This window comes from Apostichopus japonicus, chromosome 15 (genome assembly GCF_037975245.1).
Source record: "Apostichopus japonicus isolate 1M-3 chromosome 15, ASM3797524v1, whole genome shotgun sequence".
NCBI classification, from domain to species: Eukaryota; Metazoa; Echinodermata; class Holothuroidea; order Aspidochirotida; family Stichopodidae; genus Apostichopus; species Apostichopus japonicus.
Window position 1 is genome coordinate 1,393,947 of NC_092575.1, and position 26,242 is coordinate 1,420,188.

Below are 26,242 nucleotides of genomic sequence, written 5' to 3' on the forward strand. Positions count from 1 at the left end.
GGTTTTGATATGGGGTGTATAGGTAAGCTTGAACACCATTGGTGGTTCCTTTTTTTTAGGTTTGGTAGTGAGGTATTGCCCACGGTTTTCAAATTTTATGCCTTTCGTGGCTGAGGCAATTTCCTCTTTCTGAGTAACAGTTTCTCTGTGAACGCATTCTTTTTCTGTAAGAAATCAGTCTCATTGTTACATAGACGTGCGTATCGTAAAACTTCCCCTTTAATGAAGCCTTTAAAGGTGGCAAGTGGGTGTGCAGAGTTTCTGTCGAGGTATTGGAAGGTTTCCGTGGGTTTGGTGTAGACTTTGGTGTCTAATAACTCATTGGTTTCAAACCTTGGACCTTTGAAGATTTTCAAATCTAGGTATGTTACCTCTGTGTGTAATATTTCTACCGTAAACTTTAAGAAGCGGTGAATTTCATTCAACCTGTTTACTAGTTGTTCAAGTTCCTGAGGTGAACCGTCGTAAAGCAATAGAATTTCATCTCTATAGCGGAGCCATTTTAAGATTTTATTATCTGTCGGTAAAATCTGGTTTTCCAGTCTATGCATGACGATATCACAGATTTCCGGAGAGGCTTGGCTACCCATGGCGCAACCGATCTTTTGTAGATAGAATTGGTTATTGAACTCGAAACAGTTTCTTGTTAAAAATAAGTTCAATTAGTTTGCGCATGGATATGGAAGATATTTTATTTATTCCATATTCGCTTTTTCCGCCTTTTCATAGACTTCTTGACATATATCTAATGCCTCCTCTTGAGGAGTATTGGCATACATGGCGACGACATCGAGTGTAGCAAGTACTACTGCTTTTGGTAACGGGGGGCTTCCACAATTTTCAGAATGTGATTTGTGTCTTTCACATAGGTGCTTTGTTTTAATACAATAGGAAGCAAGAAATAGTCCACAAATTCCGATATTTTTTTCGGTCGGTGATCCGTTTCCGCTTATTATCGGGCCCTCCCTTAAAAATACTTCAGGTTCTTGGCGACTACGTTGCGTTAGATAGTGTAAAACCGCCTATACCCCCTTTCATTAATATGTATATCATAATTATCTCATTGAATATATCTTGTTTTATGTTTTTTCTTGGGGTGAATCCAGTGGCGGCGGAACCGGGGGGGGGGGGGCTTGGGGGCTCAGCCCCCCAATGAAAAAGATGAGGGGGCAAATGCATGATAAGCCCCCCAATATTTATTTAATTAATTATTTAATTATTGCATTTAATTGCAAGTAGTAATTTACTACACTCAAACGTCTTTGCGAGTACACTACGAGTAATAGCTACTCTCTTAAAACACCATCGAATATACAAATTACAATGTTTTTACAGATTTTTACGTGCAATCTGAGAAATTGCAGGCTTGAGACCCATATTTTAGGGCTAGGTATTCGAAGCATAAAACACTCGGGAAGTGCCGTTTCCGGCCATCTGGAGGTTTGAAAAACCCAAAATTTTCTTGTACGCTCCGCGCCAACCGATGGTGGCGCTCCGCTTAGATAGTCTCCACACATTAGCCCCCCCAATAATTTTCCGGTTCCGCCGCGCCTGGGTGAATCTGGTGTCATAATTTTCGCAAAAAAGAAAGAAACAAATCGAAGCAAATAATAGTGTAACCATTGTACATGCACTGTTGAGCGTTGTTAAATATGTGTCTATCGAGAAAAAATATGTGCACAAAAAAGCGTGTCTGCAACGTTTCTGGTTTTTCTAGTTTTTGGCGAAATGTTTCACCATTTTGCATCTAAGCACTCACAATTAACCAAAAATTTCCAAGGAGGAGGGGACAACCCCTCCCCAGACCCCTCCCTAGGACAGACCCCTCCCCAGGACGCAGATCACTAAAGTGCTACCATCGGGATGTCGGCCCCCCCTTTCTCAAAATCCTGGATCCGCCCCTGATACCGGTATTAATTCTATTTAATACCGGCATTAATTCTCAGACAATCACCATGTAGCTTCATATACCGGTATTAAATAGAATTAATACCGGCAATAAATAGAATTAATACCGGCATTTAATAGAATTAATACCGTCATTAATATAGACCATCTTTGTTTAGTTGGCACTGCAAATTTAGTGGCGCTACAGTGTAATATGCAATGTTATTAACAAGTTTCCAGCTCTTGTGCCAGGCGTGAAACTTCCACGTTAGTTCATCCAGAGACACTGATGCGACATTGTATACTCGTCTTCATCCAGGAGTCTTCCAAGCTTTGCATAGCGTAATGCTCTTCGAAGATTAACAAACCGGTTCAACTAGCATTGCGAACTGGTAAAACATCGGATTGTGTGGGATTGGAAGTCAACATTTGTCAATAACCTGTAAGTATCGTAACTTCGCTTCTCGACGAAAATCACGCAGATATTGTACTTTGTCTATCATGCGTGCTATTGCGTTGATACACTTTGCTTTCTACAGCAGAAATAACTACGCTGCTTTCACGCTGCAGCAAGAGGGATTAACACTAGCTCAGAGCATTACAGCTTCAAAATTCGCTAATGTGATTGGTCTATTTATTGCCGGTATTAATTCTATTTAATGCCGATATTAATTATATGTAATGCCGGTATAAATTATGTTTAATGCCGGTATTAATTCTATTACATATATACCGGCATATGAAGCTACATGGTGATTGGCTGAGAATTAATGCCGGTATTAAATATAATTATTACCGGTAATAATTTTAGTTCATACGGACATAAAATCAACAATTATTTCCCGTATGGCCTACCATACTCGTGTCGTGTAAAATTTTAGTGTGGACGGTCAACGTATATATGGGTGACGTTCTTTAACGTTTTTCTCCGCTCCTATTGGCCTATACGCCTATGCATGTATGTAACTTTCATTTTGCACTACTGTATTATATCATGCACTTTGTGTAGGCTATGACAACCATAGCGGAAGACGTTATTGTCATTGGTAAACAAGTCGCATAACCACTTAACACTTTTTTGTGCAGTTAGATTCTTTATAGTTTTAGATTTTATGAAACCATCATTAGAGCATGACTTTAAGCAAGAAAAGTTACACTAATATCGACAAATAACACGGTTAACTGGAATTCTCACAATCACATCTAATCACACAGCAGTTCTAATTAAGGGGGTTCACCCGTTCTCCGTATCCGCCGCTTAAGAGGCTCCAGGATTTCTAAGAAGCGGGAAGGGGGAAGGGGGGTCAGGACCGAAATCCTCATCGGGGAAAAATGGTGCATTCTAAGGCATATTTAGGCTATAAATTAGGTCTATAAATAGGTCTGCATGTAAGTGTGTGCTGATGAATACTTTTAAGTTTTTATGTACATCTTTGATTAGTAAAGAAAACTGAAATATGAACGAATTTCTTTGAATGAAGTAAATCAAACTTCCTTCGCCAAAGTCCTTTCCCCCTTTGCACTGATCGTCCATAAACACAATCATAAATTGATTTATCTATGAACACAATAAGAGTTCTTTGTAGAGAACTCACGAAGACAATATCGAATAGCGCCATCACTTCGACCTCGCGAAATATGCATACAAATCATTAAACTTCTTGCCTGATCAATGGCAACATACTGTGATCGCTTATTTTTCGAGTTAATCGCAGTCAGTGAAGGACAACATATTCTCATCAGCTTTTATTTCAAAATTTGCACTTCTCTGTTTTCAGTAATTCTTTTATGGCAGAATAGCTCTATTTCGAGTCCTGTCATAAAATTGATACCCGTTACTGACCCTGTTAGTCTAGAGGTCATGAACAAATTGCCTTAGTGAAATATTTCTCCATGACGTCACAACAAAACATTGTCGGGTCACTTAACAAAATGGCGCTCGTCTCTCAGGCCTACGCTACAGAATGTCGTCTAATATTTGAAGTGTATTACCCCTTTTAACTGTTCCAAATGTGTGACTTTATAAGAAATTGGGATAGGATGGCGAGAGATGATAATACTTCTGCGCTCATAGCAGAACATTTCTTTCCTGGAGATTGGAGGGAGAGAAAAGAAAAACGCGAGTTAATTCACTCAGGCCATTTTATGGTGAGCGATCCTTTCAAGGGCGATGACAAATCCAAGGACATCCTTGAACAACAACCAGGTTACGATTTTGAAAAGTATGCTTCTTCAGGAACGAGTGACACCTACAAATTTAACCCACCCGACTTGGATATTGATGCATCGTTTGCAAAACTGTTTGAATGTCTTAATCTTGCGTACACTGGGTAGGTATTTTACACGACATAGCCTAAGTATGTTACTTTGTTAGGCTATGTAGACCTACAAAAATAACATTAAGCGGATTAGCCTAATTGCAGATTACCCCACACCACGCTGTAATTGGCTACACCGTCGCAAACTAGGTAACCAAGTTACTCATCAGAAATTTCCCTTACACAAAACGGCTAAATTAAAATAAGAATGAGAAACTGATTACACTTTTGATAATAATATCACAAACAAAGTATATGCTAGTTTCACTTTCAATAAGGTTCCAATATGTCAATAGTACTAGCCTACTACTAGCATGGACACTTCGAAGTTCGGACACCTAAGCCTTAAAACACCCCCAAACTAAATCTTCTGGTATAAATCACCGGAAAATATACTTCATATGGTGGGAGAATTGTGTTATAGTACGATACACGGCCAACTTTCTTTCCTGCAAACTGTTTTCACGTTGTATTCCAAGAAGATTCTTCGTGATTGTGGAACTGGTATTTCTTTGCTAGAGTATTGCGAAGTTCGGACACGCAACCCACAGTGTGGCGCTGGTGATCAAATTGGTGGCGCAGTTGCTCTTTCAGTAATTATAACAGACTTCATAGATCTCCGTCATTTTATTGACAAATATGTAAGTAATTTCTTGCACACGGGTCATTTTGGAGAGAAAATAACTGTAGCTTCGTACTTTTTGGTGAAATTTGGCTCTTCCTGTAGGTTTTTATGGTGAAATCGTGTATTTCTTAGGGTGTCCGAACTTCGCAGTATGCCGAACTTCGCAATACTGACTATACTACTAGGAATAGTAGGCCCCTATTATAATTTAGGGAGCTGTGTCATTCCACGATTAGTACTTTCCACCATAGAAAACGTGCTCTTTCCACCATAGAAAATGCGCCTTTCCGCCATGTTACTGCCATGGCGGTAAAGCACTTTTTCTACATTTATGGCAGAAAGAGCATGTTATATTTATAGTGGGTATGAGTAACGTTAGTATGTAGCCTTGTACCTGGTTAGAAAAATAAATGTAAACTGTTACCCATATTTCTCCATTAGCAACATTTTTTGATTATGTTAATAAAATATTTATGTAAGAATTCTCTGAAATTCCTCGAAAGCCTTGTTTGCGCGAGTTAGGCCTAGGGGTGAAATGTACCCGATATTTGCCCATAACAACATTTATGACATGTATTGTTCACATTAATAAAATATCTGCATTATGTTAATGATTGAAATGACTGAAACCCTGTTTGCTCCAGTAAGGGGCAAATATGTCCCATGTCTTCCCTTTGCGACATTTTTAAAAATATATAACATTAAAAATATCTTTGCGTGAATGACTTGGAAATTTGGTTGAAACCGCAATATCATGGTATGTACCTATTACGGAATGGCACTAGATTCTAAACTATCTCAATCAAGGAAACATCCAAAGCACTCAACTGTATGTGTTTTTCATATGTGCTCATCAGAATTGATTGATCTCAAAATATTCACTGTTCTGTGCCTACACAATGTAATTGAGCAGAATTTGAACACAAACTGTCTGCCGAAATTGACACTTTCGTTGATAAGCTAACTGTAACTTTTGTTTACCTATACATCCCATTGACTCTGGATGCTGTTTGCTATGGTTTGAGCCTCTAAACTCAGACAGGTCAGGTCCCAGTGAGTAGTAGTATCATGTTGAGGTAATTTTGGTTATTTTTAGGGAGTAAGATTTCCAAATTCCAAAAATATCTGCAAAACTAGAGGGAGGGTGTTAAAAGCTTTAAGGAAACACCACAATTTGATCAGCACATACCAGAAATTATTCAAACTCTTGAAATATGTAACTCTGCTTGGCTGCAAAACGTTTAGGTTGCCTGCTGTATCGTTGCTAGGAATATATGAAGGTGCGTCAGTTACAAAGGCGGGTCAATTATAAACCCTTTGCTATACTTTAGGCCTACAGTAGTAACGACTTGTAAGTTTAGTTTTGGCATTTCTCCTCATATTGAACTTTTCTTTGCATCATTTTAGTTTCAATTAGGTCGCATAGTAATTACTATAATAATGTAATGATGGGCTGATGTCAAAAAAGAATGGCAAAAAAATGAACCATGCTGATGATGTATACAGTGTAGCCATAACACTCCAATGGCATCGTATTCATACATTGAACAATTTTCGCATATTCTCTGCGTATTACTACAGTAGACTCCCTATTTGGACGCCATAGCCACCTCTTTTAAGGGTGTTGCTTCAAAGTTGTGGGGTATATTCTGCAATTACTATACTGTAAGGCCCAAAGTAGTTGAAGCCTAGTCTGGACTAACACCTAACTTGGACCCTAGCCTAGTAATAATAACATTGGGTTGTCTTTCACTTAAAGGAATGGTCTGGTGGAAGATTTTGATACATTGTCCTAATAGTTCTTATTTTTGGCTTTCTAACCATGTTAAAACTGTCCCCATTCGGCGTTTTCTTTCTGGTAGAAATCTGGTTTCACATTCACCAGTTTCTTAACTAAAAGCACCGTTCGAACGCATCAATTTGGTGAATGACGTATTGTGGGCAAATAGGCAAAACAAGTGACTTGAGGTTAGCACTGTTTCCGCAATGTATACACTCTCGCATGTATGCGCACAGGTGATTGCCTATTTTAAATTACGTACACATCGCGAACATAAGTACATACAGCCTTCCATGCCCAGTCGTTACGTACATAGCATTACACATAATACACTCAAACCACAGTTGATAAAACCATTCTTCGAATCGCTGAAATAAAAGCCACAGATCAACTTTACAGTAAAAGGAAGCTTCCTTAATATAAAGTATTTGGAACATGGAAAGGTGAATCATGGCGTAATCGATGTCGGAGCAGAATGAAGTACCAGGAAGCTTAAGCTTCGATTGTAAACGTTACACTACAGTAGCCTACATGCTAACATTCTTCAGTGGAGCTGGACAGCGCAATGTAAACAATGAAGAGTCTTCTGTTCAAACTTATCTTGTGTTACACAAAGACCACGAAATCACTGATGCACTACATATATGACAGGTTTTTTAGAACATAGCTAATTAGAAAAAATTTCCCCCCCAAAATTAAGGAAGAAATTAATCTGTATTCAAATGCAGTTTTTGTTGCGACTACTGTAGGAACTGTATGCAGCTTGGGTTATGTCGCAATCTGCATTTGTGAAATGATGTCACATTCGCTACTGTTCCAAGTACTTTTGAAATATCTATCCTAAACGGTGTAAAAAAAAATTTCGATGTCAAACAGAATATTAGCATTCTCATACTTTGAAAACATGTTTGGGATCTTTTTTGAAGGTAACTTTTAAGGCCTACCAGATCATTCTTTTAAGTTGCCTTAGGATTGAACGTAAACCAAACCTTTTCATGCCCAACTTCTTTATAATTATTGAATATCCTTCCTTCAGGAGGCATCTTTTTGGATTTTCAGTCAAGTAGTTCACCTTCTCCACACCCACCCGGTCCGACTTCAGGAAATATTCTTACAATATTTAAGAATGATACAAGTTACTGGGGGCCTGGGACTCCCGACTCCAGCAAAATACCTGTATGCTACTGTATACTGCTCTATACTGAACTATACTGCATTGAACTGTATTAAACTGTTCTGAACTATACTGCACTGTACTGCCTAGCACTGTACTGTACATGTATACAGTTGCAACATTTTAGTAATTTTGCTAAATGTATTTCACTAGTCCTGAACATTTTCACTAATTTATGAATTTTTCCCTTTTACGATATGAATAGCTCACCAAATGTATTATTTTCACAGCAAAGAAGCGAAACAAAAGCATAACCCCAAAACACATACTCACAAGTACTGTTCATACACAAAACATTTCAGACCACCTATTGAAAAGAATTTAAATACTCCTCATAAGAAAAAATTACAATTCCTAGAGGATTATTTATAACTAATAAGTTATCATTGGCACAGATCTAGCTCAACATTTCTATTACTTGCTAGCATACTTGCGTCTTCAGTGCATTGAACACACAGTACTGTAGATTGTTGTTGAACTTAGGTGCTAAGTACTACTGGTATCATTGCTCTGTAAGTGTGTAAATACACCCATATTTGCTGTACAATGGGCCTTATTGCCACACACTGTACAGTAGTTTTCTAGGAGAAATGCTCATGGTCGGAATAATCTTTGATGAACCTCTGTTTTCATTTGCAAATGTTGCTGCACTTTGGTGTAGAATTTTATCTAAAATGTTTTACCAAATTATTAATTTAAAAGGAGAGCTTCTTTCAAGTTTCAAGTACCTGAGTACATTCATGGGTCTAGCTTTGTACATTTATGTATGTTACCGTACGTTGACAATGATAATACTAAAAGTTCAGTTTCTAGAGCAAATATATGTTCTGCTTTAAATAATTCTGAGAAACATACAGCACTGTGTGTTGAAGAGGATACTGTACACATCTGGTCTTTGCATTACAAACATATCACAAGCTGCAATTTATGTTGATCTACAGTACAGTACTTAATTCAACTTCCTGTCCTCTGGAAGTCTGCAAAGTCTGCAATGCATTAAATTAGTACTGTACGTACAGTAGAAAGGCATGAGCATATGTTCGCTGCAGCATGCTTCAATGGGTCTCACACATTAGGAGCTTTAGAACTACAGTACTTTGCAGTAGAGGCACAGGTTGGAGGATGAAGGAGGATGGGAGAGGGGGGGGGGAGGAAGGATGTTGGATATTGGAAAAGGTTTAGTGAGTAGTAATGAAAGAAAGTATTACCTACAGTAAGTGCAAATATCTGGTTACAGACTTACAGTATTACTGCAATTTTCTGGCCGGCATTGTGGCCTTTATATGTAACGTACATTTTCACAGTTGGTGTATTTCATGTTTTCTGTTAATGTTACTCTGTTACAGTGAGGCCATGGTCATGAATCTCACTGATAGAATTTACATGGAATGAAGATTCTTCAAATACCATACGTTGTTTGGCACACTCGATTATAAGGTGACCAAAATCCCTGGCATGTACTGTACATGACCTGATGTTATACCTACTATTGTACATTCATAGTGCACATTGCCACTTACTGTACGTAATTACATGTCTCCATTGCTTTAAAACATACACAGTAAAAATGTGGGGGCTTAGAAACATTCTGCAGTATAGTAATACCCACATACTGTACATGCATATATGAGACCTGTGTGTACAGTTTGCAAGTTGGGAGTTCAGATAGACTGCCATTTCCACTGTAGTACACTGTATACTGTAGAGCTGAGTCGGTTACCCAGGTACCTGACCGAACATTCGGGTACCCAAATCAAAAATGCACAAATCGGGTACCCGTTTTCTAGGGGAAAAAAATCGCGTAACTGCTACGCAAATGCTTTCATAATTTCAATAATTCCGTAGGTCTGCGTGTTTTGATTAATCATGATACGTGGGATTACGTGAATACGGAAGATTAATTTCATGAAATAACTACAGTAATAAATGCACAGAAGAGAGCATACTCTGAAGTGGGATATTCTAACCTTATAATAGTAGAAAGTGGGGAGTTCATGTACATTATGCCATGAGCACCTTCGGGCGGATACCGGCGCTATACTAAGTGTCCTTTATTATTATTACTATTATTATTATTTTCATTACTGCACATAATCACACAAAAGATAGCATACTTTGAAGTGGGACATTCTAACCTTATAATAGTAGAAAGTGGGTAGTTCATGTACATTTGTTGTACATAATCACACAGAAGATAGCATACTTTGAAGTGGGACATTTTAATAATATAACAGTAGGAAGTTGATAGTTCACATACTCTGCCTTCTGTGTATGACCATGGAGCTATAAACAGAGCTCCATGGTATGACTTAGTACTGTAACTTTCAAGTGTCAAATTGTGACATAATTACTGCAATAGTTCAGACTGACTAATCGCATATCCACACAGTGAAATGCAATTTGTATCGCATTTACGCCTCTCAGGGTCGTATAATTTGCAATGAACAACTGTACTGTATGTCTGTACTGATAATGTACTGGATGGGTGTGATCTCTGAGTGAACTGACATTCCTCACAGTAGAATTTCTCTGTCACCTATAACAAAAGGATTACGTTTGCTCTGATATGCAATATTACCTATTATTGTAAGGTAGATAGATAGATAGATAGATAGATTCTTTATTCAATCAATGAGCAATAAAATTACACATCGAAAATTAAAACATTCCTCAAGCTCCTTAGAATAGAAATAGAAAAATAGAATAATATGTGCAAATAATAAATTACAGGTTATTATAAAGTTTGACGGCAGATGGAAAGAAACTGGCGGTAAAACGCCTGTTCCCTCTAAAGGTACGGAGTCTGCGGTGCGATGGCAAGAAATTGAAATACAGTATGCATTGGCAGGGTGATCAGAATCGCTCAAAATGAGCTGCGTTCTACGAAGAGACCTGTCTATGTAGAGCGACTCCAGGGAAGGGAGATCAACGCCAATTATCTTTTCAGCTGACCTGACCACTGCAGATAATCTGCTGATATCATCTTGCGTGGCCCGGCCAAACCAGACAATAATCGATGACGTCAGGATACTCTCGACTATTGCACGATAGAAATTAATAAGTATACATTGATTGAATCCATACGATCTCAACTTCCGCAAAAAATAGAGACGTTGCATAGCTTTCTTCAAGATTTCTGTACAGTTTACTGACCATGTGATATTATTAGAGACGTTGCATAGCTTTCTTCAAGATTTCTGTACAGTTTACTGACCATGTGATATTATCGGTAATATGAGTACCAAGAAATCTAAAACTTGACACTTGCTGGACGATGTCTCCTCCGATACGTAGTGGTTGCATATCTGGCTTCTTCCTCCGAAAGTAAAAAATCATCTCTTTAGTCTTGGAAACATTAAGGAGTAGGTTGTTTTCATTACACCAATGTATGAGAGATTCAACCTGTTCACAGTAAGTCGACTCATCATTGTCCGATATGAGGCCAGTGAGGGTTGTATCATCAGCAAACTTGGTCACGAGACAGTTCGGGCTATATACCTTACAATCATACGTAAAAAGTGAATAAAGTTTCGGTGAGAGAGGGCAACCCTGTGGTGTACCAGTACTCAATGTTAACACGGAAGAAACATTATTACCAATTCTAACAACCTGAGGACGATTCACAAGAAAATCTAAAATCCAGTTACAAATAGAAACTGGGAGCTTGAGGTCATTGATGAGCTTAGAATGTAGTTTAAAGGGGATAATAGTATTAAAAGCCGAGCTATAATCTACAAATAAAACTCTAGCATACGAATTCTTGTTCTCAAGATGCTGTAAAATTTCATGAATGTTAATAGATATTGCATCGTCCACACTTCTATTTGATCTATAGGCGAATTGACAAGGGTCAAGGTCAGATGGCAGTTTAAAGCATAAATACTTCAATACAGGTGCATCAAGGTGCATCAAGAACACAACAAAAACAGAAAAAAACCCAACTTGGGCAAAGAATGTTATACACTACAGTAGCAAAGAAACATCCACAGTAACTGTAAAATATTGTCAAACATGGTACTTACCATATTTTCTGAGAAATTATGAGGGGTGAGGGGAAGGCCATTTGATGGGCTGAGTAAAAGTAATGAAGTATGGGGCTTTACAGTACAGTAGGTTCACCAGTCTAATTTTCACACATTTAGTTTCATATGGTTTTCTCCAGTGTAAAAGTATTCCACTGTATGTTGATAGTGGACCTACAGCTCATGATGATGTAGCAACACATTTGAAAGAGGTTTTTAGCGAAAATTTTAACTTGCTACATTTGTAAACAAATATTGATTACTTTTCCATCGTTAAACACTTCAAATTCAGTATCGGACCAGACCTACACATATATAAGATACCGTATAGTATCTACTGTAGTATTAATGTTGTACCTGGCACATGGATGTGTAGACTCAGTACTGTAACATTTGATAGGCTCTAGGTCACCAGAGAGCACTGTACTGCACTTAAGTTTAATATGCCCTGGTAATTGCTAGTCTAATATCCTGCCCTTGCTGAGGCGTACGTAAAAGCCTCTTGGAAACATAGCAACTAAATTTATTATTGTTAACTGCACATACATGAAGGTATTTCTAAGTCATCAGGCTAGCAGTTTATTAGTTAACTGTAGCATTATAGCTAGGGAATGTTTGCCAGAAGTGATACACATGTAGTACTGTACAGTTCTATATATATATACAGGATTGTAATTAAATGCTGTACCTGTTGTATATGGATGGGGTTGTGTTTGCTTCATATAGTGGGCTTTCCCCATGTTGGACAAGTGTTGGTACTTACCCTGATAAGTCACAACAGACCGACCAGTGTCTGGGCAGCTTGCACTGTAGTAGGTAATTTGAGAACTTCAGAGATATTAAATGGAAGAAAAAAGACATAAGACAAGGTTCAAACATTGCAAATGAAAATTAAGCTCGAGAAGTTGTGTAAACCAAATTAAACTTGAGAAATTGTGATAGACAGAAAAAAAGCAGACCAAAATCATAAAAAACAGGATGGGAGTGGGGGGGGGGGGGGGGAAAAGGGAAGGTGGCAAAAAGGGAAAGGAAGAAGGAAGAAGTAAGGTATAGAATTGACAACATTGTGAAGTTATTCAAGTTGAGATTTTGGGGCCGAAATTTGTGCAGTTGATACTCTAGTATCATAATCAATAATTAATGGTCTGTCTATTAATGTGGACACATACACTGTACAGTACATGAATGTATTGAACAGCAGCATGATGATATGCAGTCATGGTTGCAGTCAGATTTTGAATAATTTATCGCTTTTTCCCCGTTACAAAATGCCATGGGTTGTCAGAAACAAGGGATGCACAATGTAGCATCTTCTGTGCCCAGAGCCTTAAAGTTTAAAATCTTGACTCAGAAAAGCTATTCAGATGTTCAAATAAGTAAATTATTCACTGAAACATGTAATCTACACTTTTGTACTGTGGGCCTCGGTGTGATATTTTTTTTTTTTTTCGTGCTGATTGTTGCATTGTACTAAAACTATTATATAGAACCATTGTTGCCTGGTGTCGAATGTGTTCCTCAGCTTGAGAAAGTATCATAGTGACTACCTAGGAAGTGACCAGAGTGCAGACATTTAAGTAGGCTATAACTTATTGTACAAGTATCCAGAATGTTTAACTGGGGAAAAAACACTGACAGTGGTGCGTTATTATCTTGTGTCATAGATAGTAATGTTCAGTTTTAATTGAACTTCAGAATTGGAAATGAACAATGAAATTAGAATATTCAAAATGCAAACCAAAAATGCCAAAATTGCTTTTACTTCACAGTAAATGTAATAAACTTATTGTTAATGTTCATTGATGATTAAATCACAGTACATGAGGTTCAGTAGCTACTACAGTGGATGTTATACTATAGATCTTGGACATACTGTATGTGTGTGCAGTGTTCAATGTTGAACATATCTAGAATGCTCCTAGAATTTTGGCACATTGTCAACAATTTGCAGGAAGGTCTTGTAAGCCATATTGAGTTATTGTGACATACTGTGTTGTGTGTACTATAATGAATTATACCAGGGACAACTCCCTGATTATACAGTACAGTACTGATGTAGTGTTTACTTGGATCGCATGTTTATATGTACAGAACTGTACAAACAATAGTGGGTAGAATAAATTTTTCACTGTCTGTCATTACTTCACATGTACAAACAAACAGACTTTGCATCATGGGTCTTCTCTTGCAAGTGATAGTACTACAATTGGTACCGTTGTGTATTAAAGGGTGTGAAGACTCGTGCAAAAATGAGGTGTATTAACAGAAGTGTTAGACACCACCATCAGATCCCAAAAAAGTACACACAGCTTGCTACCTTTGGTAATTAGACACTAGTGTACAGTCAGTACATATAGCTGCAGTCAATACCCACAGCACAGTGTAGAAACGATACAGTGATGGACATCTCAGGTCCAGCTAAAGATAACAAGGTATCACATTGCATTACTGTCTGCATTTTGTAGCGACAAGCAGAAAACTTCACTTGCAAACAACGGAAGGTTAAATTTTTTCAGAGCGCGGCACGCGGTTTGGGGCGAGTCTTCAATGCTTTTAACATTCAACAATTAACATTGATGTAGTGTATAGTATATTGAGTTTATTGCAATGAAAATTCAAATCTTGATTCACAAATTCATTTTGCAGTCCTGACAATGTCACGTAGCAGACATGTTTTGTACCTGCTAGATGTTTGTTCTATTCCGTACAATCAATCTTATCAGATGAGATGTCTGTGTACAGTAGACTTTAGTGTCCACAGTCTAGGGTTCAAAATCAAAAACAAATCATACAGATTCGAAAACAGTAATTACTATTTGCATTCATCTACATGAATCCCAAATCTACCGATATCAATCCAAGCTTATAAGCTACAGTATTGACACTTGACTATACAGTAATGTATATACTGTATATTATAGTGTACATTAGGGGCCATGATGATGCCCACTGCAGTAAGTGCAGTTTATGCTTTAGATGCTACCAATTGATGAGTATCTTTAGCGTCCATTAAATGCATCAATGAAAGCTAATAACACAGAAAACAGGATATTGTGAGAGATTCTGCAAGAATGTAGGATCAATTCTCTTTATTCACAAGTTGTGCAGAGCGTGAGGGACCTTGCTGTTGTTGTTGCTGTTGAATACAGTACATGTGATATACAAGTGGACAGTAACATACTGTATACTGTACAGTGAATAGTGTAACATATACATATACTGTACAGTACAGTGTAACATACAGTATATATACTGTACAGTAGTTTGGCCTGGTTGATGATGATTTCAAATATCCTGATTCGTTGCTTTTAAGTGAGCACTGAGCTTTTCAGTCCTAGAACTTAATAGGTTTGTAATTTGATAATTTAGATTACTAGGACTCTCTTTATACTGTACCTGTACCTGTCTCTGATACATATGCACTGTGCCCCCTCCTCCCACTGTGCCCCCTCCCCCCAGTGACCATCTCTAAGGTCCTCCCTTCCACTTTTCGAATCTACCATTCTTAAGCGCCTATAAACGTGTGTTTCCAGCAGGATTTTGGACTTGTTTCATGCCTGGTGACGGATATCGAGGGATTCTAGGGGGATACAAGACACTATACTACAATGGATGTCATAAATGATATTACATAGTTAATCACAGTTACCATGGTAATAACGATTTACACGACGCTCACAAGTAACAGACTACAGTTCTTTTGTCAACTCTTAGCACTACCTTCTCCCCACCCGTTAGGTTGTTGCACCAGCGACAATGATGCTTGTGATACATTCATCCCTTTTTACTGGGTTTTGCAGTGTGTTCTCAGACTGGTAGAAGAATTTTGTACTATATCCCTCCTACAATTTCATGTACTTCCATGGGAGCTCATCTAGTCAGGTAGTACAAACAGTGGCTCCATAGACTTACATAGCACCGTACACTACTGTATAGTATATACACCATCTGTTGTTACTAGTTATTAAAAGACCTTGACTTTTTGTTTGTTAATTCCCAAGTCAAGTCTTTTTATTCCTGTGATCACCTTCAGTAGCCACCACTATCATCACAGTGTGAAATAACTGTACATGCCATGTAAGTACATGTTATTGTACAGAGCAGATACAGTGTTATTTATCAGAGGATCTGAATATGGCTGTACCTCCATGCGTGTAGATCTACAAGTGATAACGTCCAGGTTATTAAAAAGAATTCCCTTTAATACTCATAATTTAAAGCTCTTTGGAAATTGCTTTGAAATTTCCCAGTACAATTGCTCAGAATTCTCATATGGTTGCCACCTCCCAGTTATCAACTCACAGCAGTGGTGTACAGTATATCTGTACACTATGGTTAGGGTTTGAATAATATAAAGTGATCCACAATGGCCATTGTCCAGATAGACTGTTTGATATTGATTGTAATTTTGTTTGAAAACCGACGTAAGGATTGATGGTTATACTGTTTACGCTCCATAAATTATTGGAGGGATCAGATATGGTTTGTGATTCTGGACACGATTAATCAGTTAATCAATCAATCAATTAAAAATATTTATATATTAAACATCCAAGTCAAGCAGTGTTCAGTGGCGTTTAGAGTCCAAAGAGCAGCAAGATACAGTACAATGATCTACAGTATGATGAAACTACTGTTGTGCTGTGATAATAATACTATTGCTATTCATCTTAGAGATGGTAACCAGAAACATTCAATTTTGTTCTAAACGAGATGAGAATGGATGAAACCCAATGAAAGGATGAAAGTCTGTGATATATTTTGTGGGTTAATTATTAAACTCACAGAGTGTCGTATCCTTTGATTCGACCTCAGTGGATCCAGTTTTCAACATTTTCTGCCACAATATTTAATTGTACTAGTCGTAAACCACAAAATACTAATTGTGCCCTGTTTTTGAGTAGCAAACCCACACAGCAAACTGTTCAATCTAGCATACAGTATCGCCTGCCATATGAAGTTCATGGTGATTACAGCTGTCTGCCCCTCAAACGACCTTTTCATGTCTGCAAACAGTTCATGTAGACTACATGCCTTAAATAGTTCATTTCAAATTAGAACAGAGAACAGTTTTTGCAGTGCAATTCTCATTTCCTGTCCCCCATTTGTACATACAGTGCCAGAGAAGATGGGTTACATTACTTTGGGTTGGTCAGTTTCTAGTTACATGCAAATTTTTCGTTTACAGTGTATTCAATAGACATTTCTAAATACGATTGTAAACAACATAAGAATGTGTTTGCTTCTATTTTTTTTTGCAGATGCAAGATTGTGTCCCCAAAGTGGAAGACTTTCAAAGGACAGAAAGTGAGATTACAGGACCAGATTCGACTGAATAATGCAATTTGGAGAGAATGGCACAATCAGTGTAAGTTGAAAATGGATAAATTATACACTTAATTCGAAATCATTGCTTTAACATCAGATATGTTCTTGATACCAATTTAGAGCTTTTTTGATGTATGATTAAATGTTAGCTCTCTCTGCTCATGGAACAACAAAAACATGCCAACACATGTTAACTTCATGCATCAGTGCCACAACAGATGTTTAAGCACTGTATGAATTTATGTTTGCGTGGTGACAGGAAGAAGACTCGATGATAAAGCTGAGGGGTATAACACCTTCAGATCTTAAATTCTCACACCTTATCATGCGTTTTTTTAAGATCTGGAGAAGGATTAGTTGTTGCTCTAAAATCTGTTTTGAGATCAATTTATGGTTCAAACAGTTCATGTCTTGCTGGATGGCAAATTGTATTAATGAATGTTCTTCTAGTTAATACCCATCATGTTACCTTAATACATTTCCAGGTCACGGAGAATGGCTCAGCATTGGTAGTATCTTGGTAATCTGGTGTTGAAGGTTAGGTAGACTTACAAACTTGGCCATTATTGCTGTGGCCGCTTAACATTGACAGTGAATAACTTATCTGGTATCTCATACTGTAGGTAGCAAAATGCTTAATGCAAATTAGGAAATAGTTGCATGAAATTTGTGCAACGATGTTTAGCAACTTTTTTGCCCAGAATTTACAGTAACCATATTATTTCCAGTATTCGATGAGAAGAAAATGTCAGAAACTTTACCACCAAAATCTCCACATAATATATTACTTAAAGGTCTACACGGACACCTATGAACGACATTATCTTAATCACCCCAATAGGCATGATAAATTCTGAGAATAGCTGCAACTCCCATCAAAGTCCATCAAAGATTGACCATTTTAGAAGTCTTTTTTTTAATTCTAGGTTAAAATAAAGATAAGCTAATTATGCACATTGATGATGTATTGGGAATGACTGCCAAATTTTTTAATGTTTTTACTTTAATGAGCACAATATTCCACGTAATAATTTGCCCATATTTAATGAGTTTGTTAGATTCTATCAAAACTTCAAATATGTACTGTACATATCTTGAAAACCAGAAGAGCTTTGAGAAGAGATTGAGATCATCATACACAACAAATGTACTGAATATGCTAAATGCTAATAGCTAATTGGCTAAATTGTTTCCTGATTAAGCCCTGTGCACGTTTCACACAGTTGGTCACCTGCTTATTACAATTATGATTCAACTTTGATACAGTAACTCCTCTATATTGCAGGTCTGCAATAGCACAGCCACATATTGTGAACTGATTAAATTAGGTCAGAATTGTAAAATATATAGATCTACAAGTATACACAGTATTATGTAGACTGTGCAGTATTGATTAGTAAAGGAGAGTGTAGAGTTTATACCTGTGGAGCTTATCTTTGCATGTACAATACACCTACCAGTTATAGTATTGTGTAAATGAACAATATTCATAAGACCGTGGCAATACCAAACTGACTGCTTCTACTGTACTGCAGTGTGTTATTAGGGCATCTAATGCTCAGTATGCTAAGATTTGTACAGTCAAGCCATGGCAATACTATAAACTGACTGCTTCTACTGTACTGCAGTGTGTTATTATTGCATCTAATGCTCAGTATGCTAAGACTTGTACAGTAAAGCCATGGCAATACTAAACTGACTGCCTCTACTATACTGCAGTGTGTTATTATGGCATCTAATGCTCAGTATGCTAAGACTTGTACAGTAAAGCCATGGCAATACCGAACTGACTGATTCTACTATACTACAGTGTGTTATTATGGCATCTAATGCTCAGTATGCTAAGACTTGTACAGTAAAGCCATGGCAATACCGTACTGACTGATTCTACTATACTACAGTGTGTTATTATGGCATCTAATGCTCAGTATGCTAAGACGTGTACAGTACAGCCATGGCAATACTATAAACTGACTGCTTCTACTGTACTGCAGTGTGTTATTATGGCATCTAATGCTCAGTATGCTAAGACTTGTACAGTACAGCCATGGCAATACCATACTGACTGATTCTACTATACTACAGTGTGTTATTATGGCATCTAATGCTCAGTATGCTAAGACGTGTACAGTACAGCCATGGCAATACTATAAACTGACTGCTTCTACTGTACTGCAGTGTGTTATTAGGGCATGTAATGCTCAGTATGCTAAGACTTGTACAGTAAAGCCATGGCAATACCATACTGACTGATTCTACTATACTACAGTGTGTTATTATGGCATCTAATGCTCAGTATGCTAAGACTTGTACAGTAAAGCCATGGCAATACCATACTGACTGATTCTACTATACTACAGTGTGTTATTATGGCATCTAATGCTCAGTATGCTAAGACATGTACAGTACAGCCATGGCAATACTATAAACTGACTGCTTCTACTGTACTGCAGTGTGTTATTATGGCATGTAATGCTCAGTATGCTAAGACTTGTACAGTACAGCCATGGCAATACCATACTGACTGCTTCTACTGTACTGCAGTGTGTTATTAGGGCATCTAATGCTCAGTATGCTAAGATGTGTACAGTACAGCCATGGCAATACTATAAACTGACTGCTTCTACTGTACTGCAGTGTGTTATTATGGCATCTAATGCTCAGTATGCTAAGACGTGTACAGTACAGCCATGGCAATACTATAAACTGACTGCTTCCACTGTACTGTAGTGTGTTATTAGGGCATGTAATGCTCAGTATGCTAAGATTTGTGCAGTCAAGCCATGGCAATACTAAACTGACTGCTTCTACTATACTACAGTGTGTTATTATGGCATCTAATGCTCAGTATGCTAAGATTTGTACAGTAAAGCCATGGCAATACCGAACTGACTGAGCAATCACTGCATTACTCATGAGGCGAAGAAAATGTTTGGCATGGGTCTAAATTGTTCTTGTGAGTAGAGAACATAACTTTACACAAATGCCAGTTCATGGTTATGTAGCAGGTTTAAACTGTACATTCATGGAACCTCTCCAGACATGATACCCTATATGAACTTACACTGATCTGTACAACAATGTTGCACTTGTCTGGAAAAGTCTCATTTGTGGATTGCATAAGGTCATACTGCAGGTCATTACAGATTTTGCAGTACGGTAGAGATCCTTCTGTAAAGGTTATATTGTGGGTCGTAAAGCATCAATCATTCCTTCCAGACAGTTCATTTGCAGGAGGACTTGATGTCTTTAATACACTGCATGTATCATACATAACCTGTAGAGCATGACCTCTGAGTTAATGTTTTTATTTCGTTTTTGCTTTTTTATTTTTCAGTCATCATTGGGAAGAAACCATTTTTGTGCCACTTCTCCTTGCCCCTCCTTGACAATGAGTACAAAGCTCCCACAGTAAGTAGGACATGTATGTCTTTTTATCTACAGTATTTCCATGTTTTAGTACATTAATTAGCTGTGGATATATCCCATAGACTGCTAGATTTTACATTATAACACACTTTCCAGTTTTCAAACATCCTGTCTGCATAATATTGCATTGTTGTTGCCAAAGAGACTGTTATTGTGGCTGGCGGAAAAACCAATCCTTTTCCAAGAAATTGAATCTTCTGGTATCGCAGGGCATCAAGATCACTAGACAGTTATGTATAATATGAACAGTGTCAATGTATAGAAAATAAGAACCCCCAATCCCCTCAAAATAGTGGTAAACCACATTGTGAGTCTTATTAAGTTATATTTTAGCCTCTGTCTACAGTATTCCAAATATATTCAAACATTTTCCTGATTTTATTTTAACTACTGTATCCAGTACAAAATGTGGCAAGTTGTTCGTCCAAGCTATATTACATGAACGGAGGGGAATAAACAGTCTGTAACTTTGTAATGTCAGTTTCTTTCCCAAAACAACTGAATTGAACTGTGTGGTTTTCTTTTGTTGCTTTAGTTATTCATTTTTTGGCTGAGTGTATCTAATTTAACTAAAACTTGACCTCACTTGACCCTCTTCAGGCTGTGGTCCTTGAAGGAAAGTACGGTAAGAGGACTACGACAGCTGTCATTGGAGAATACCAGAAATGGAGGACGTTTTACATGAAGCCGCAGAAGAAGGATTTGATGGATGGAGAGTCCATGGATTGGAGCCAGGTTGATTGAAAACTTCTGTTATTTTTATTCCATTCAGTAATCTTGCCATTGTTGTAACTTATGAATTATATTGAATTAGCTTTTAGCTATGATTGCGTTATGCTGCAGTCTGAAAAGTTGCTTGTGTGAGGATAAGACACTCTGTCCCAAATAGGGGGGGGGGGGGTGGGGAGGGGTGCTGCCGCATCTGCTGGCAAGCGAAGTAGGATATAATCTTATGTGTTCCCTAATTTCACACATTGTCCTGTAAGTTTGAAAGTTCAAAAAGGTATCCTTAGATCTTTGCAAGTTGAAGAATACCATGTACATAAAGTTTTGACCCCTTTTAAAATATTTTAGAGGACAATATGTCTTAGTGAAATAAACTGCATTGGGGGTGGCAGTTAAATGTTTCATCATCAATAGCACTCGTGCTGACGTTATGAACAGTTCCTATCCTTTCTCTGATTCTAATGCTAATACCACTCAATAAGTACTGTATTCCCATATCATGCTTCAAAGCACTGGTACTGACAGTTTGAACAGTTCCTAACCTTGATATGATTAGAAACAGTATATTCATACTGTCAGTACAAAGTGCTTTTAAGCATGATATGAAAGCACAGTATATAAAAAAAAAGCTCTTATAAGAACTTTTCGAACTGGGGCCCAGACAATTTATCATTAATATTGATGACATGCAAATGTGCAGATTACAAAAGAAATCTTCAATATACATTTTAATTTATTTTCCCTTTTTGCTTCAAATTTGCATAAAAAGTTGTTGACTGAAACTTGACAAACTGAATTGTTAAGAGAGTATATTATCCACTAAAACTTCACCGTGAAGTGAAATCAATGAGGTGGGTGGGTAAAGATATTTTTAAAGCCTTGTTTTCTTCTTTCCCTTCATTCAGATTACTAGCTTATCTGACAGGGACTTCTATTCAGTAACTGGTCAGGTACCAATGGTCCTGGATGAAGATACTCTCCTCTCTGAATTTTCAGACACTCTCTTCTCCAGCCTCAACCAGTCGTTCATCTTCCCAAACCCAAGAGAATTCTGTAAGTCAAGAAAAACTTCCTTTCATGATGATGAATGCTGCCAGACATTATGGGGAGGTCACGTGGTGGGTGGGGGGGGGGGTGGAGAGGGGGTGTTGGAGAGAAGAGAAACGGGGGAGGGATAACAGATCCTACACTAGATCGGTAAGATACAGAACGTTAACAAAACAAATTGAAGTAATCAGTCTTGAGACATTGTCCTTGTGCAGGTTTTGTTTATTTTTATTTGTTCCATGTTTTCCTATCTAGATTTCTTGCAAATTTGTGACTAGAAATGATAACAAATGAATGAATGAAAATGGTAATAAATTTTAAACTGCTATAAACATTTAGGGATGTTCCCATTAATGAATGGACTTGCAAAGATAACTTAGACCATTTCTATTTTCATAAACATATTGGTTGTAAATATGAGCTGATGTCAAAAGAACAAAGACCTTTATTTGTATCTGCACAACAAATCATCAGAGTTTAATGTAATATAGCTAACCAGCTACGTCTGAGAGCCAAAAAGGCCAGGGGGAACCCAGTACGATCAATTTCAATCACGTTTTGATTGATAATACATACACTTGGGTCAAATTGCTTGAAATCAACCTCACAGCATATAAGTGAAAATATAGCATAATTGCCTGTCAGGGCTTTTGCAATTTCCTCTGGGCAAATGTTCACACGAACATTGAGTACATGAAATGTAAATCGAAAGGACAGTGGTTCTTGTAACGTACAGGAAAGTTTAAAGCTCCCAGATAGGAAATGTTTCTTGATGGGAGAAACACATTTAGTACTCTGAATGCCCCATGTTGCATAAAAAACTTTGCATTGTAAGTTTAGTCTGGCATTGGGCCAACCACTTGAGACAATTTTCCAGTGCGTATATACCATTCTATTCTGTCCTCCCATATCATGCTTGAAAGCATTGGTACTGACAGAGTGACAGTACTGTGCATAAAGCAATTGTCTCAAACGTTTATACATCACTGTCAAGATTTCTGATAGGTTATCCATCTTTTACTTTTAATCATTCAATGTGTGATGGTTGGGATTCCATCTTTGAACTGATGACTAGATGATTTGCTGATGTTTGATGAAGATAAAAGTTTAAATTTGAGGTCCCTTCTGTCAATACTTATAATCTTTATGCTCCATTCTTATAATCTGTCCAGTCATGCTGAAGGCAAATAAATGTGTGCAGTGATACACACTTTTGTACCGCTGCAAAGTTTTGGACAGTTAGCGAAGATTTCTGAATACAGTGTGGATCTTAGTGCTAGTTTTCTGTAGTTATAGTGGATTTTTTTTGGAAAACCTTTGTTGCAAATTAAATAAAAATAAAGCTGCTTAATCTCCTAAACTATGAATTGTAAATCTTAACCATCAACAAGCCATATATATTTACGTTTAAACTGCTACCTTCATCTTTGATGCGGTTTGGTAATATCAAAGTCTATGAGGTATATCAGTTCTCTGAAATGAAATACAGAAGCCAGCACTATTGTTTATTGATTTCCCATTTGAGTGAGTCATTCTTCTCCCCTCTTGGACAAAACATGAGCGCCGTTTTCTTCAACCCTTAGGACACCGTGATACGGTTCCATGTTAAACCCATCTTATGCAAGTCTGCTTTGTTTTGTATTTAATGACCAGGCTTAATCTAATAAAGCTGCATTTCCAGGTATAAGACAGTAACAGGGCAATCATTGTTTACTCTACCCTGGCATGTGTGCATGTGTGTGCTTCTGAAGACATTAAGCTTACAGTAGGATGTTAACTAATGTGTGGGCGTGTTTTGCACAGAGTATCAGCTCAGAAATCGAAAAAGCAGTTAGGAAGCTGAAGGTGATATTCAGATGAACTCTTGGTGAACCCAAGCGTACTGTTTAAAGCAGTGTGATGATTTGAAATAAGACATTGTTGATTTGGATTTTCAGGGCATAATTATGCTGACCACTAAACTTTAACTGCAACCACACTTTGAGTTGAACTTTATCAAAAACTGTAGCCATAGGATTACCAACAGTCCATAACAACTTCTGTTAAAATTGCTAAATCTACTGTAGTCAAGGTCCACTTAGTATGATTTGTTCCCTAACAATGAAGAGTATGTGACATTCTTTATCCTAACCTTCGTAAGTTGTTGACAATATGTTTAACATGTGTGTAACCTTTCTTTCAGCTCATGCTGGTGTGAGTGTGGATGCAATTCAGCCGGGACTGGTGGGTCTGCAGCCTCCACTGGAGGAGTTGATGGATACCCTTGATGTGCTACCTGGTAAATTAATGAATGACTAGAATACCTAATTAATCAGCTAGAGGGGCAGTTATGATTCAATGCCAAAAGCAGCCCCATCTCCCATCTCTGGGTATAGCCAGGGAGGTGACTAGTTGCTTACATTTTGGATGGGTTTTCAGTCTTGCTAGGATTGTATCCCTCCCATCTCCTTCCCCACCCCTCCCCCTCCTTCCCTATCCCTCCCCCCTCCTTCCCTACCCCTCCCCCCTCCTTTCATTGATTCAAATGCCACCACCTTCAGCCAATAAAATGTTAATCTTCGAGATGATTTTAGTTTGTTGAATAATCATGATACAGTAGCTATCTGGAGCATAATGCTTTATCAAAATTTACACTTAGCATGAAAGAAGAGTATACTATGCACTGGTCAAGGTGTACTGTACAGCCCTCTGAAAGCATCCAGATAAACATAAATCAAATGGATCAGAATTCACCATGACACTGAAAGCTATAAAACTCGACTGTATTGTAAATAATATAAAAATAAACAAGTAATACCTAACTGTACGTAGCAGGGAATAGCTGGCATCAATTAGATCACATCACTGATTGCTGATCCAAAATAGACAATTTGTTAGAAGGAAAGTGTCTCTCTTCATACCATCATCATGTTGTTGAGACTCCTTTAAAGTTTGATAAAGTTGGAATGTTTTCGTAGCAGTTACAAATGTTCTCTGAAGTCATGACTATCTCTACATTCAATTCTATTGTAAGCATATTATAGATCTTCCTGTGTGGATAATTGAACCGTGTGTACCTTTCTATTAGAAAAGCAGACACCCATTCTTTTAGCTTAAAAAGTGATGATGATGACGCTTCATTTGCTCTTTGAAGATTCATAACCACGTAACCAAATTTTTTGGTATCGGTAAATTTACTTCGCTCCTCGCTTACCTGTCTCCTCACAACCTTAGCACCTCATTCTACCGTGCCTATAAAGTCCTGGTGAAATAATAACACTGTGCGCCCTCTATGACCGAACCCCCCCCCTCGGTCACTCCTCACTACTCATTCTACCATTAAAAGTGTCTTCACGTGAATTTCTTGTGGATATATTTCCCTTGGATTTCGTCTTGGTTTTCTTTAGCGATCTTTGGAAGTTTCTTTCCTCGGATTCTTAGGAGTATTGCAGACCTTTCCAGCCCGATAAGTATCCTTTTTTGTTGAAAGGGAGGGTTTTGGGGACTGTTTTTATTCCTAGTGCGTTCCGCCCTTAGGTTTTTTGCGGGGGTAGCAGTTCCGCGAACTGCCTAGGTTTCCCGCCATTTTCCCTTCCCCACGCTATAGGCGTGTCGTTGTATTTTCATGTTCATAGCATGTCTAAATTGTATTTCTATTCACGATTTCTTCTTCTATATTTCGCTCTCTCATGTTCTTTTTCAGCTTGTGTTGATTTTGTTAGGCCACTTCGTAGCGTTTTTCGTATCTTGCCGTTGCTAGGTTACGCTACGTACCTCTACTCACCGTTATGTACCTCCCGTTATCTCCCGTTCTCTTGTTAGTTTGCATTTTTCCGTAAGCTTAAGAGTTAGTCTTCCTTAATTCGAGCGTTTTAGTTTGTCTCGTAACCAGCTAAAGCTTTTTAACTACTCGATGTTTCGGCCAGG

General features: G+C 37.8%; 1 protein-coding gene across 1 annotated transcript in view; it reads left to right on the forward strand.

Annotated features, from left to right (window-relative positions):
• Positions 1-3,722: 3,722 nt before the first annotated feature.
• LOC139980499 (MLX-interacting protein-like) overlaps positions 3,723-26,242 on the forward strand; it is a 40,733-nt gene continuing 18,213 nt past the window's right edge. Inside the window, exons 1-6 of the mRNA XM_071992153.1 lie at positions 3,723-4,217; positions 17,068-17,174; positions 20,472-20,545; positions 21,164-21,298; positions 22,195-22,342; positions 24,519-24,614. Of these exons, the coding sequence (XP_071848254.1) occupies positions 3,898-4,217; positions 17,068-17,174; positions 20,472-20,545; positions 21,164-21,298; positions 22,195-22,342; positions 24,519-24,614 (880 nt within the window). The 5' untranslated portion in view covers positions 3,723-3,897. The remainder of the gene's footprint in view (positions 4,218-17,067; positions 17,175-20,471; positions 20,546-21,163; positions 21,299-22,194; positions 22,343-24,518; positions 24,615-26,242) is intronic.